The following is a 15,294-nucleotide window of genomic DNA, read 5'->3' as shown; positions in this document are numbered from 1 at the left end:
TATATAGTAAAATGGAATCCGGATGGTGATGGGTCTAGAGACTCTTCCATGTAAGGGGAAAAAATAGGAATCAATAATGTTTAACCAGCAGAAGTGAGATCAAAAGAGAGAATATGAAATAGATAAAAGGCAAAACTAGCATTATGTGTGTGTGTGTGTGTAGCCACAGATATCATAACTGGGCCCACTGAATCAAATTTATGGATGAATATATTTTCAGGATATAAGAAAAGACCTTCTAACAATTAAAACTGTCTAGTTCTGGAACAGGTTGCTTTGTGAAGTAATAGACTCCCCTTTGGTGGAAGTGTTCAGAGGGTGGCTGGCCACCTCTCAGAGATATAATGTGCAGAATTCCTAAGTAGATAGGTAGATGGAAATATGAAGGTTCTTTAAAGCTCTTAGATTTTAATAAAGGACAGAGAGCTGAAGAAGAGGCTGTCTCTTACTCTTCTTTGTAAACCTAATGTCCACTATGGAATGAGGAACACAGTAGGGCTGTGAACCAAATTGATAAAAATTGAGAAGCTATATATAGTAATACAACACACACATGAGAAAGAAATGAATAGGAAATCAATGAAAATAGAAAATGGATCATTTTATCCAATCAAATTTTTGTTCTATGTGATGAAAATTGGATGTAATTCTTAGGCTGCATGACATTTACCAAGACGCTTGAAGAAATTCTCCTCTTCATCTCTTCCGTTTTCCATTCCACTCCCTGGCCCACCTTCAGAAAGCTTCACTGCACTGGTAAATTTGACCTGAGAAAAAAAGACAATTCTTTGTGTTTATACAAACACTTGCCTTGAAAAATGTTATTTAGAATATGAAGATTACTTTAGTTCTTCTGATTTCCACATCTGGTTAGTCAGTCACTATGGTTCATTCCTATATACCAAAAAAGACATGACTTATAACTAATTTGAAAGAGAATCCAGTCATAGATTGAAAGTAAATAATCAGGCATCATTAAAATAATTCAGTGACTAAATGAGATGTTCTTAGAGTTTAATTCTGAAAAAATCCAAACTCAAATTCATGAACAGCAAGCCATATTCATTCTTCACAAAAAACACCGCAGTTGAGAATGAGACCAAACTGAAAGACAGCCAAATAGAAGATTTCAAATCTTTATGAAAAAAAAGAAAAACCAGTATAAATTAATTCATAAAGTACCCTATAATTAAAGTGAAATAACATCTTTGGTTTTTTTCCTAAGAATTTAAATGTGCTCTTGATCTTGCTCTTAGGCCAAGAGTACTTAAAATTTTCAGCAAGTAAGGAAGCTATGGGCCTCACATACTCTCAATATTTGGCCAATTTTTTAGTAAAAAGGATGTGAAGGAGGAATTATATTTTCTAAATGTCATAAGGTTGATATAGTCTTTTTATAATTTCAAAATATTACTATTAAAACAGATAGAAGAAAACTGGTTTTAGTGAGATTCAAAGCAGAAAGAATATAAGCAAATGATTTGGATATAAAGAAATATAACTCTTACCATATGCTGGAAATTATAGTGACCAGGACATGGATCATGCATAGGAAAGGCTCTTGTAGGAAATGGATTTCACTGAGAATCATTACCTTTTCCAAATAGTATGCTGCTACAATGCTTAACAGTATTATGAAGAAGCACTTAGTGGGAAAAATCCTCCTGAATTTCTTTATCCTTTTCAATAGGGAGAATAGTTCAGATAGTCACAAAAGTAATAGAAAGAGGATGAAGTGTGTGTGTTTTAATATATAAAGAGGATCATTAGAAAATTACTGCATCCTTGGGTAGGAGCTTGAGATGTCAGGAATTTCACATGTATGTTAAAAGCTAAAAATAGTTGGGAAATACCAATTTGGATGCCTTTCATTTCTTTTTCTTGTCTGATTGCTGTGGCTAGGATTTCCAGTACTATGTTAAATAAAAGTAGTGAGAGTGGAAACCCATTTGTAACAACATGGATGGATCTAGAGGGTATAATGCTACATGAAATAAGTCAGTCAGGGAAAGACAAATATCAAATGATTTCACTCGTGGAATTTAAAAAACAAAACAACAACAAAAAGAAACAAAATAACAGACTCTTAACTATAGAGAACTAACTGGTGGTTACTAGAGGGGCAATGGGAGGTGGGATGGGTGAGAAAAGTAATGGGGATTAATAGTACACTTATCATGATGAGCACTGAATTGTTGAATGACTATATTGTATACCTGAAACCAATATGACACTGTCCGTTAATTATACTGGAATTAAAAATAATAATAAAAATAAAGTTAAAATATTAAAATAGCTGGGAAATAATACCTATTTACATCTCTAGATCTGCATTATAATTTTATGTAAATTTTTTGTTACTCTTTTTTTCCTTTCCATAATAGCCTACTACTTGGATATCTTAGTTCTCATTGGTCATTTAAGTTTCTAAACTTTGTTCAATTTGAAGACAGTTTCTTCAACTCTTTCTTATTTGGCTCCTCCAGGTGTTTAGCATTTCTTGGTCCTGAAATTCTTCTATCAGCGACTCCAATGTTCTCTTACATAAGTGATGTCCTGTTTACCTTGGAGCTTTGCCTGATGAAAGACAGGCGGTCCACAGAGCTGATGTCCAGAAGGTCCTCCACGCCATCTGCTAAGCCCGAGAGGGAGGACCGCTTCAGCCAGTTTCCTATTTAATAATTTTTTAAAAGTTAGACCAGTATAGCATTTTCTCCCAAATGAATTAAACAGAAATGTCAGCATGTGCTCAACAAGCAATGAAAGTTATTTGGCTTGATGTAAATTGAAGTGAAAACAAATGGTTTTCAAAATGTACATGATTTGAATATTCAGTGTTGGATTATAAAATGACAAGACTGAATAAGGCCACTACAAAAAGAATTTGGGCCTCTTTGGTGAATAAAACCACAATCCATCCTGTTCTCCTTGACACTTCACACATCTTCCAATAAGTCCTGTTGATTTTACCTCCTAAGTATTTCTCAAATCTGTCCACTTCCCTGTACATGGTCACCACCCAGTCCAAGTTTCCATTACTTATGCCTGGACTACTAGACAGCTTTCTATCTGGTCTCACTTAACCACTTGTGCTCCCTCCAGTATGTTGTCCATGCAGTGATCTTTTAGAAAAAGCTAACCCGCTTGCTCAACATCCCACTTGGGCTCTGTAGGGCTGTAGGATGAAGAGCCAACCTTACCTGCAAGGTTCACAAGCTCAAGTCCCCATTGCTCTGTCATAGTCGTGCACACACTCTTCTCTTCATCTCAGTTCTTCCACTTCCTTCCCTCCTAATACTTTTACAAATTATATTCCTACCATTTAGAGAGCTCTCCTTCTTCCTTCCCCTAAGTACCCTGAAGATCTTAATCTCACTTCCTCCAGGAAGCCTTCTCTGATCTCTGCCTCCTCCTCCCTATTTAGGTCAGACCTCATTGCATGCTTTCATGGCACAACATATATTTCCTTCATAAAATTAACAGTTTGCAACCACACTTAGTTGTAGGATTATCTGCTTTAGTGACTGTTACCCCTAATAAATTTTAAGTTCAGTAAAGTTGGGCACTGTGTAATTTTGATCATCATTTAATCCTGATGCCTAGCATCATTGTGTTTGCACACAATAAATGCACATAGCAGCAGTTTGAGAAATACCTGCTGAAAAAAGATGAATGAATGAATGAGCAAGATTAAGCCTTGTGACTTGAAGGCTTTCCCCTTCTCTACCCTACCATGCATCACTTTGTTTGGATTATGAGTTGATTTGAGGACATGGCAGGGAATAAGAGAATCCATAAATAAATACAGACATACTTTTACCTATGGGGAGTTTAAGTTTCTTCCGGAGGGAAATTCTGCGGGACCGTGAGCGGGTGCGACGGTCAGAGGTGGTTCCTGAATGGGCAGTGGTGCATTCTGAAGTATCCTGCTCAGACTGGCTGCTGGTATCACTTGCTGCACTCTGGGATTTGAACATCTTGCGCCAGAAATCCTTCCGCCCCAGGTTGCCCCCTTGCATTTGTTCATCACTGAAAGCAAGCAGAGGGTAGAGTTAAATGTCTGACTCACATGGGAAATTCCTTAAATTTCTTTCAACTTCCTGCCAATGACATTTACGCAATTCATGCAGGATGATCTTGGATGGGCTTGGATTTAGGATGAGTCAGAGGGGGAGTGGAAGGAGTGAGACCAAGGTTGACTCTGAAGTCTTCCTGAAAACAGTCATGTCTCAGCTGTCAAGTAGAGGTAATCAATTTTTTTCCAACTTTAATAAAAAGACCAAATATTATTGCAGGTATTCATCTGCAGGTGTGAATCATAATAGCAGAAGCACTTATGATGTCTAAATATTTCACTTTTTTTTTGAAGGTTCCCAGAGGCTTGTGCAGTACTGTATCTCACTCTCCACCCCCACCCCAGCATAGTATAATTCTAGGCACTAAATAAACTCACAAATGATATTTGAATAAATGAATAAGTGAAATGCAACCATACTCAGGGGGTGCATCATCCCGCTACTGTTTACTAAATTATTTTCATCATGCCTGATTATTTAGCTTTCTCAGGGCAAAAAAGCTTAAGTAAGGTTTAAAAGTAAAAAAAATTAGTCCAGCTCAATAAGCCAAATGGGAACACATCCAAAGGGGTTTCTGACCAGGACATTCCACAAGAGGAAAAAGACAAGTGGCCATAATATGCAGAGGTTAATCTCACTAGGAATTGGGAGGGAGGGGGAAGGTCAGTTGAAATGAGATCCCTATTTTCACTCATTAAATTGGTAAAGATTAAGAGGGGAAAAAAGAAAACAATTTGTTACCATCATCCTGCCAGTGATAAGATAGAAAGACTCAACTTTTCTGGAAGGTAATTTAGTAATGTGTTATCCAAAACCAATACCTATAGCCATGATAGAGAAATCCAATTTCCAGACAGTTATCCCAAGGAAATGACTGGAAAATATACTAACATGTATATGATGACTAACATAATAAAAAGATGATCAAATGCTCGCTGAGGTATTATAGGTCAACACTGAAAAACTGGAAGCAATCTAATTTTAAACTCTAGAGAAATAATTAAATTATAGAACTTCTATCTGAGGTCATATTCTGTAGTCATCAAAATCCTATTTTAGAAGATGATTGATACGGGAAATGTTGAAGATATGTTGCAAAGTTAGAAGGCTTAGAATCAATGGATGAAATAGAATAACACCATGTTAAATAAACAGAGTACACATGTGAGCATGTGTCTGTGAGCTTGCATGTACACATGCTCAAAAATGTACCCAGCACACCAAAAGTTTACAGTGGTTATCTCTAGTTGATGGTATTTCAATTTTAAAATGATTTTTCTTTGTTTTTCTGTTTTGCTACATTTGTCAACTTCAGCAACATATCTTACTTTAGAAAGTTGGAAAGAAAAGTCACAAAAAATACTCAGTAATATGTGATGAAATTTGTTTATGAAATTTTAGGTAATGATTTGCCTACAAGCTTTGGGATTGAATCCAGAATCTACCCAAAATTCAACAGTACTGGGTGAGGCAATCATTTTCTGGAGATATTCATATGGAGGTTCGGATTTTCTCCCTCAAAATTTCATTAGAGTACTAACTACATTTTATTATTTTTTTCAAACCAGGACATTCTGTTTATCATATATGGTATGAATTTGTGAGTTTCTTACCTTTAGGGAACGTGGGACACAACGATGATATGACCACATGGTTTGGGTGGGACAACATCTCAATAAAATGCTACATCAGCTTTGTCCAATGGTGTGTATTGATAATGAGTTTCAGAGAAATGAGCATATGAAACTGCTTCTAAATTTAATTAGTGTATTTTTATTTAAGGAGGAAGAAGAAGAGAAGGGCCAGAAGGGGAGGGAAGGGCAGGAGAAAGAGAGGATAAAGGAGGAACCAGGATTGTCCACCTACCTTTCTCCAGTGCTAAACAGGGTATTTGGCATGCTCAACTCCTGCGCCCACTCAGATCAGGGAGAAGCTCTATATTTAACATTCCATGACATCCCTCCAAATGGAAATTTTTATGCAGAAGCATATTAAAACATGTATCTTTATTCAAGGAGAAAGAACAGACCCATGCTAAATGCTGGGATATCAGACAGTGTTTACAGAACACTGGAGAAAGAAAATATTTTGCCATCTAGAAAATGAAATCACCTATGAAGATAGATGGTTTTATTTTTAAAATACGGTTTACTTATTAGATCATTCTCATTGATCATATTTGCTTAATAGTTGCTAGTGCTACTGTGGGGGAAAAAAAAGCCCTCTCTCCTTTTTCTGCTCATGCTCTGTATGTATAGACTTTAACTAGTCTTGTGGCTATTCAGCTACAGAACTTTGCCCTTTACATTAATTTTTTTCCCTTAGAGCTTATGTTTGACTTTTTACTATGTCCTTAAAGACTTCCTTAAACCTCACATTTAAGAAAGGAAGTTAAAGGAAACAAAAACTTAATGGTAATTTCACAATTCTATCCTTTCATTGATTGCTTGTTATTCATTCATTCATTTCTGAAATAGATATTAAGTGTTTACTATGGGGGTCAAGTCCTAAGCATTGGGGCTATAATGGTAAGCAAAAACTCACATGGTCCCTAGACTCATAGAGTTGATTTATCTTCTCTTTACTTTTCTCCAGGTACTTAGAGACAGTCTCTAAGATTTTGAAGGGCTATAAAAACTATGCAGGCTTTTGTTCTTTGAAGGTTTTCCTTGCTTGTTGTGAATTACCATGGTCTTATTGGATGACGGTGATTTCCTTGACTATATACTATACATTATGGTATACCATAAAACCTGCAGAATTTCTGGAAAAGTAATTGTTTCATAGTAAACCAGGGTTTGGGGAAGTAAAATGGTGTATCTTGAATGATGTTCCTATTTTAGATACTGATCACACCACTTGTGAGTAAGTAGTTCTCAAAAGAAGAATGAAGACAAATGAGCCTTGCCTAGAACTAGACTGTATGTTTAGTGTCTATAGTAATTCTCTCATTTTCTGGAGGTACTAATTTTAAGACGCTTTTGACTTTGCCATTATAAAAAGTGGAGATAAACTGATTGATTTCAGGGAACACTGGAATGGACCTCAGGAGAAGACCAAGGTGAAATGGAGTAGAGTCTATGTTTTAGCTAAATCAGAGCACAAGAGAAGTTTATCTTACTTATTTTTGGAAAAGCTTCATCGAGCACATTGACAGCCATTAATACATTTAAATAAAAAAAGTTATAAGTGATTTTAAGCAATAAAGTAGATGACACCTCCACCCCACCTGATACACATGCTAGTTTTCATGATTTATCTGCAGGAGTGTGCACGAAAAGCAGAAGTGGGGTAGAAACTGGAAATGGGAAATGTTGTTAAGGAAGCTTCCCATAGGCATGAGGTTGGTTATTTATGATTTGGGTCTGTAGAGATTAGTGGCTTTGGGAAGAAAAAGTAAAGGGCAGAAGCAAGGCAAAGTTCAAAGATAATGACAAGCAAACAAACAGCAGTTGGGAAAATTGAATTTCTTACAGTGGGAAGTGCTCAGCCCCACTGCACTGAAGAGAAAATCAATGTTACTTACTGCTCTGGAGTCTGTGAGGGGCGACCAGACATGAAGCTGCGACATTCCTCAGGTGCAGAGGACACCTGGCCTTTATCCACAATGCTTCCCACCTCTGACCTATGCAAATGGTGCAGTCCACCAATCAAACAGAGCATGACACCACTCCTCAATACTTCATATACTTCATAAAGCAAAACACCCCGTTACAGTCAATATATATTGCTTGCAAACCCTATGTCGTCACGAGTCTATACTGTATGAAATTTATTTCCTACCATTTGATTCATGACCTAGCTGCCTTATTGTCTAAGAATACCACCATCAATGCAAAGTCATTAACTACAAGCAGAATTTTAAGTTTAGGAGTTTCTTTTAATCTTGTTAAGTGGCATATTTTATAGAATAGGCATACAATAAATTTATATTTACTAGAAGGAAAAACAATAGGGCACATCTCAGCAATTTGTATTTTGCCATGTTTAAAATATTACTTACTGAACAGGAGGACATGGTATCCATAATTGCTTTTCCTCTCTGGACAAAAATGTAAATTATTTATGGAAAAGACTAACACAGCATTTCACCGTATTGTTGAGAGCTATGACATAAAGGTCAAGTGCATGTAAGCCTGAGATGAACTGCGCTTTGATTTATAGAGAGGCAGGATTTGTTTCATAGTAAACACATGTTTTGCTACATTACCAGTGATACCATTTATACAAGACAGTTCCTCCAGCCCTGCACTAGAGTTACACACCATCCTGTGAACCACATGGACATTACAACAAATTACACTCTACTGACATAAGGCCACACTAATATTTATAGCTCAAGTTTCTAACCTTTTACTGCCTGCAGTCTTAGATTCTGATTCATTCTCCTCCACCTTTTTCCCTGGTGCCAACTTCTCAGCACTGTCCAGCAAAGCACTGAGGGCCACTCTCCTGAAGACATTCCCATGAGCCTCTTTGATAAATTGGACCAGCTGACGGATGTCACAATACAGCCCCTGTTTGGATGCAAGAAGGAAAGTTTGGGGAAAGTTGTGTGACTAAACAGTTTTCACAGGAAGAGAGGGAGAAATTAATTCCTTAGGCTTAGATCAGCATTAGAATCATAAAAGGAAGACATTTTACTACAACGAAATGGATGGTACCCGGTCTGTCCATTGTTCCTATGGCAACATTACCAAGAACCTTGCCTGTCATCCTTAATATGAAAAAGGATGGTTACCATGCTTCATATTCAGAAAGTTGGCTGTATCATTAGAAAGAAATCAATTTACACTTTAAACCACTGGATTCCCAAGCTTTAATTTTCTCTATTATGACTTCTGAAGAGATGCCTGCAGAAAAAAGGCAATCAGAAGTTTGTTTAGACTAGAGATTTCAGTCCCTCTTTGGCTTCTCCAAATTTTCTGCATCACTGTGATAAAATATGCTAAGTCCTCTAGACACTTCTGACAGAGCCTGATATTCAAGGAGAGTGCATTTTGCTGGACATATTTAACAATGTGTATGTTGAAGCCCATTTGAACATGAACTTGACTATGAACTAAAGATGATACAGGGCTATTAAAACCAATATATTGATGAATCCACATTTAAAAATATATATAGGACCTTTTTTCCTTAAGATATTAACCTTTTCACTCAGCATTTCCTCCTTTCTCTTCAAGAAGGTAGTTTCTGCATTCTTTGCCTTAGGAAAGGTTCATGGCAAAGCAAGGCACAGAAGCCTAAGAAATACTTACCTTGGTATCTTTGGATTTCAAAACCTAAGACCACTGGAACAATCATGCCCACGACCCTTAAAAAATCAGAAGGAACAGTAACTGAGGAAAACATGGAAAGAATGTTTTTTTCGGTCCTCTGGGCAGAAAGATCTTGTGCCCTCATTGTACTCTTTGGTAGCTCCCCCACAGATGGGACAAGACCCCCCAAAACAAGGGTTCCAATTCACCAGAGTGCCCAGCCCTAAGCACCCAGCAGAGAGCAGTACGTGAAATGATATGTATGGACAGATGGTTGACACCCATGGAGCTTCTCGGGTCCTAGGTCCTACCAAAGACTTGGGATCTTTGCACCACTCTGTGAAGTAAAGAAACCCAAAAATATTGGGGTTCAACTTGCAGCTGTTCTGGTGGAATGTGGAATGGGGGTTCCAAGTCAAAACCAAGATGATTTAAATAAAATTAAGAAATACAGTTATTTCTTCTACACCTGATTTTGCAGACTAAAATGTGTAAGTGCTCACACATATTATAATCAACTTGTCAAAGTACTTCTTGCTGTCACCAAATTAAACACATGGACGGTGCCCATGTTTTTCTCAGACTCCAAGAACTTTGCTGAGGTGGCTTTGGCAGTCAGCAAAATTCAATTCCCTTTGCTTTAGGGTTTTAGTTTATCTCAGGGTATGTGAATAGTCTCAGTGGTTTAGAATAGTTTAAAATGATTTTCTTGATTTAGGTAGATTAGCAGATATTGTCAATATGTATAAATAGGCTGATTCCTACATAGAAGTCCCAACATGTAACAAATTGGTAAGAGAGCGAAATGTACTTTTACTCCCCAGAGAGAACTGAATTCATCTTTCATATGGATTCATCAGCCTTAGTCTACTTTTTGTATCCCAAACCACGATCTCCTTGGCAGCAATTAAACACCACCTTGTTATAGCCTGGTTCTTCTCCCACACTACTTGTGGGTTTAGTGGTTTAATTAACACCGTCATTTATGAGGGAGTAATTAAAAAATTGCGGTGTTCCATAAAAGAAAACAAGACTAATTTCAGCAGCATATTTACATTAATTTTTAAAGTAAGTGTGGTTTCAAAAATTGTTGGTACAATATTCTTTAATATTTCAAGAGCTAATAGGCTATGCTCGAGCACCTCTTTCTCTTTAAGGACTTGAAGTACCTTGCAACTATCTCAGCAACCACCACAGAACCCATGAGGTGGAAGAGGAAGATATGTCAGTTTTCAAGTAGTTTAATGAGTAACAAGGAGAAATGTGCTACTGAGGCTCCACCATGAGTTACTGGTCACTTTGGGAAAATAGAGATTTTTAACTTCAAGGTGCAGAATATTAGACTTCAATTTGTCTTTCCCAGGGCCACGGCCGAGAACTTGTCTTAGAGTGGAGACCAAGAACTCCTGTGGGAAGAAGAGGTGAACTTCTCACCAGATTCTCAGGGCTGTGCAATTCATGCGTGGTTGAAGCGCAGCGTGTGATAAGGGATTTAAACATGGCGCTGACGATGATGCCTTCCACGTTTTGGGCTGTGGATTTGTTGTCCACCGTGGTGAAGTTATTTCCAAACCCAGCCTTGTCTGGAATGCAAAGGCACCAATTAAAGGCACTGTTTCCATTAAGCTACACAGGCTAAAGAAGTAATGAAGTACATGGCACCCAGGAATTAGTGAAGGGCTACACAAAATGCAGAAACAAACGATTAAAGATACCCCTAGGTTTAATCATCTTTACACAGACTTGGAGATAAACAACTCATAGTCTCCCTCAGAGTCTTTACTAGGATATATTTCATCATGTTGTGGAATGTTTCTACTGATACATCTTAGCAAAAATAATCCCTCATTGGCGAGAGAATTTATTTGATTCAGCCTTTCTGGTGGTGAGGAATGCTGGCTTCTCAGTGGAAATCCTTCAGTCATTCAGAAGTAGGGGTGGGGCCAACCAGGTGAACCAGGCCAACCAGGGGCAGGAGGAGGCAGAGGTGGGGAAAGGCCTTGTTGGGGGGAATTACACTTGCACTGGCAAAAAAAAGGAGACCAAGTCCTGCCACGATCTGCATAGAACTTCCAGCAGCTTCTTGCTCCCAGAGACTCTGTAGTCACTCAGAGAATGAAAACCTATAACCTCTCTTAGAGCCACTTCCTTATGACTCACTGAAATGTGAAATGCCAGTGAACTGAGGCTGTCACTCTCTGGTGGCATTTTATGCCAGTTTTTCACATATCCACAGGCATTTCGTAGGGGACATATTAGATATTCCGGAGCCGTGGCAGAAGATTCCTAATGACTGTGAGCCACCTATGGATTGCAGGGTCAGGGTGTGTGTAGCTCCAAAACTAATCAGATAGGGACCTGTGTGTTTGGCTGGCTGATTCACTGTGAGCCACTTCTCAAGAGTCCTTGGCGGATTCGTCACCTTGAAGTAATACACTTTATCACCAACCTCTCACTGTCTGTGTCAGCTGGCAGGGGATTATCCTTAGATTTTATATCATAGAAAGAAATCTTTTGATCTATGCTTGTAGTTTGTATCTCGAATAGCTTAAAAAAGAGAAAATAGTTTGTAATCAGGAATTTCTCTTGCAGTATCTCAACTACAATTCTCACTTTATTATTTTTTAAAATTTGTAATATGCTCAGCTTAAAACATCTTTGATGATATACATTATTTTAGGGGCTCTATAAAGGAACAATTATTTTTTTAATGGGATCACCAAACAATAAAGCCTGGGATACAAATAGGGAAACTGCTTCCAAATTCATCAAATAGATCTTCATTATAAATTAATCAACTATCATACATGTATCATACAAACCATAAAAGGCTATACTAAGAAGTTATTTCTTCCCAGGCTCTAATTAAAAGGTATATGTTATTCAACTCAGGCTTCATACAGCATTTTCATTTCATTACTGCATTTGCATTCGAGTGGAATTGAAGGTGTTTGGTTTATTATGAATGCAATCGGTGTTCACTGGCCCCCTATACCACAGGTCTCTATGGTGGGGTTTTCTTAAAGCCATGAAGCTATAAAATGGTTTGTGGGGCTATCTATATATCCATTTGCCTGTTTTAAAAAAAATTCAGTATAAATACGTAGGTGTATATGTAGGTGTATATCAAAATTGCGCTACTACTATGTCTATATAATATCTTTTTTTTCCTGTTTTACTTTGTGAAAAAATCTCCAAGTACTGTGCCTGGCACATAATAGGTACTCATTTCATATTTGTTGAACTAATGAATATACTCCCTTGTTTCTTGATTTCTGCCTCAACTGTCATACAACAGAAAGTCGTGTGAGAGGGAGAGGAGTGTCAAGACTGATGGTTTGACGGGCTAACAGTGAGGATGCCACAGCTTTACCAAATCCCCTTTGTTGAGGGAAGTTGTCATCACAAAGCCTCCAAAATGTGTCATCAAAGACGATGTGCAAGTTTCTCTTATTTATACTTTATTACACACACACACACGCACACACACACATCTTTCCCTCTAAATTCTATCCCCACATATTCAGGGTACTTCTGAAACTCTACCTGCTTCACCTCATAGCGATCTCTCCTGGAACTTGGCACAGCTCTACTTACTGTCAGTGACCGGCTCCATACAAAATCCTAGCAAAGCATGCAAGAAGTCCACTACATTATTGAGAGAGTCCTTGTTCACATAGTCCCTCATGGTTTGTCGGAACTGCATCTTATCTAGCTTGTATAGCTTAGTGAGGCAGTTCTGGGCCTGCAATGAAGGAAGAAAAGTGAAAAGTCACAGGTACCAGCTTAAGCTAGGGATACCATTAGTCTGAGACAGAAGCCTGCAGAAGGCAAAGGCTTCCATCCATCCCTGCTGACTGGTACGGGCCAACCCTGCTAGTCCCTCTTGTCTGAGCAAGAGAGGGGCAGAGATAAGCTGAGCAGTATGAAGGACTTTATTTGAGAAGGGCTGCTCCAAGTAAAACCCAAGGCTAATGTCTAATGCTGGTGCCAATGGAACCCAGTCTTTTCACCAAGATCAAGATTTTAAGATCTTAATGAAAAAAAGCTCAAAGTGTCAAAAATTAGGCAGGTTTTGGAATTGGTCATCCAGGTTTAGAAAACCTCAAAGGCTTTGTGTAATGAGAAGTTTGCCACTCCCACGTTCAGCTACTTTGAACTTAAGTAGATTTAATTGGGCTGGGGGTGGGGGTGTGTGTGAGAGTGATGTAGGAAGTGGGTATCTAGTGTCCTCTTATCTGGCCAGGAAGGGAAGATCCTTGAAGCAGGGAGGGAGCATAAAATAAAGGCAGGTCTAGTTTGTTTATTTATGTGTCTGCATTTGAATGTGAAAGTTTGATATTTAATAGAAATTGGCCTTATAGATATGAAAACCAAGAAACCATTGGCTAGACCTTAATACTCACAATTATATTTCATATGATACAGCAAATAATTCTGCCATCTGGCAAAGGGAAAGGGAATAATTCCACCATCAGAACAAATAAAGGCAGTCATTGGCTGCAGAAGGCCACAGACAGAATGTGCAGATACTATCTGGTGTCATTCAAAGCCTCCCAGCCCTCTCCTACCATGAAGAGAAAAATCACATGTGTGCAGTGCTTTGCTGTTTAAAATGCGTTTCTTGCTTGTAAGTGCATAACAACATGTAACTTTCACACCTCTGTGATTTGATGAGCCTCCCAATACTACAGTGGAGGAAGCTGAGGCTCACAGAAGTCAAGGACTTTGTCTGAGTTGACACGGTTCACAGCAGAGCCAAAATTAGGAGTCAGAGTCTTGCCCTTTATTGTGGTTATTTCTCTTATGATCCAGTAGTCCTACGAAGAATCCAGACAATGACTGGGGCAAACATATTTAGATACCACCCACCTTCAAAAAGAATTTATGATGATGGATGAATAGAGATTAGTTGGTATCTTGAAGACACATTCTGTGTAAGAGATATAAGGAAGTCCGTGACAAAGGAATGAAATGGGGAAATAACAGGAGAACACTCTAGGTTGAGGGAAAAGGCTAAGGATCAAGGAAAGGGAGATGACTGGGTGAGGAACACTTTAATTGAGGATGGAAAACTTTGGACAACCAGGCAAAATCATAGACGTAAGATTGGAAAAAGCAATCCCTAAGAATTCGAACTTACAAGGTAGGCCCTTAATGGCTTCCCAGAAGAAAAGTTAAGTTATATCACTACTTCAACAAATCAAGGGCCAGAGAAAGATTCTGGAAAAATTTGAGAGGAAATAGAAAGATTTTTCAAAGGCTGAAACTTGGAACGAGCAATAAACTTCTTGGTTTGACCTTGCTGTAATCCCCCCATCTGTATCCCAAAGTCAGGTGAATTGATAATTGTTTTCATTCTCCCTTTACTAGGTCCTAGAATATAGAGAAATTGGGTATTTTTATTCCAGAGAGGTTACTCACTGCTAGATCTTAGGCAAGCTCATTTTTTTCCCTTACAAAATAAATGCTGCTTGCTATAAAATTATGTTTTCAAAGCATTTACATACAATATTTCCTGCATGAAGAAGTATTTAATCATTATCCATAAAGAATTTGCAAAGATCTTATTGGTATACTTATGAAGCACTTTAAAATTCTGGGTTGGAAAGCCCTGAAGCACAAATTATCCTATCTTCTCTACAAAATACATGGAAGACAGCATTGCTTCAAATCTACTCTTTAGAGGGAGGCTTAAGTATTTGGATTCTGAATGAATATTCTAAACTTCTCCAAGAGATCTAAAACTGTCAGAGTGAATTCCCTTTCAATAGTCTGGGACCACCAGCAAATGATTAACCTAAAAAATACATGTTGGAATTATTAGGCATTTTGATGTATGTCATTAAAGTAATCTTCTATTTCTTCCTTCCTTCCTCCGTCCCTCCCTCTTTCTCTCTCTTTCTCTTTTCCTTCCTTCCTTCCTTCCTTCCTTCCTTCCTTCCTTCCTTCCTTCC

At 38.0% G+C, this 15,294-nt stretch overlaps 1 protein-coding gene across 3 annotated transcripts in view; it reads right to left on the bottom strand.

The window, feature by feature from the left end:
* UNC80 (unc-80 homolog, NALCN channel complex subunit) overlaps window positions 1-15,294 on the bottom strand; it is a 225,526-nt gene that overhangs the window by 148,463 nt on the left and 61,769 nt on the right. For 2 of the 3 annotated variants that reach the window (XM_021703047.1, XM_021703048.1), the window contains exons 15-21: window positions 12,935-13,082; window positions 10,772-10,920; window positions 8,427-8,593; window positions 7,603-7,701; window positions 3,815-4,029; window positions 2,565-2,671; window positions 671-767 (exon numbers count right to left, since the gene is read on the bottom strand). In XM_021703047.1, the coding sequence (XP_021558722.1) occupies window positions 671-767; window positions 2,565-2,671; window positions 3,815-4,029; window positions 7,603-7,701; window positions 8,427-8,593; window positions 10,772-10,920; window positions 12,935-13,082 (982 nt within the window). The remainder of the gene's footprint in view (window positions 1-670; window positions 768-2,564; window positions 2,672-3,814; window positions 4,030-7,602; window positions 7,702-8,426; window positions 8,594-10,771; window positions 10,921-12,934; window positions 13,083-15,294) is intronic. The other variant, XM_044913394.1, reaches the window with a different exon arrangement.

This window comes from Neomonachus schauinslandi, chromosome 3 (genome assembly GCF_002201575.2).
Source record: "Neomonachus schauinslandi chromosome 3, ASM220157v2, whole genome shotgun sequence".
In the NCBI taxonomy this organism is placed as follows: Eukaryota; Metazoa; Chordata; class Mammalia; order Carnivora; family Phocidae; genus Neomonachus; species Neomonachus schauinslandi.
This window is presented reverse-complemented; position numbering and strand designations above follow the sequence as displayed.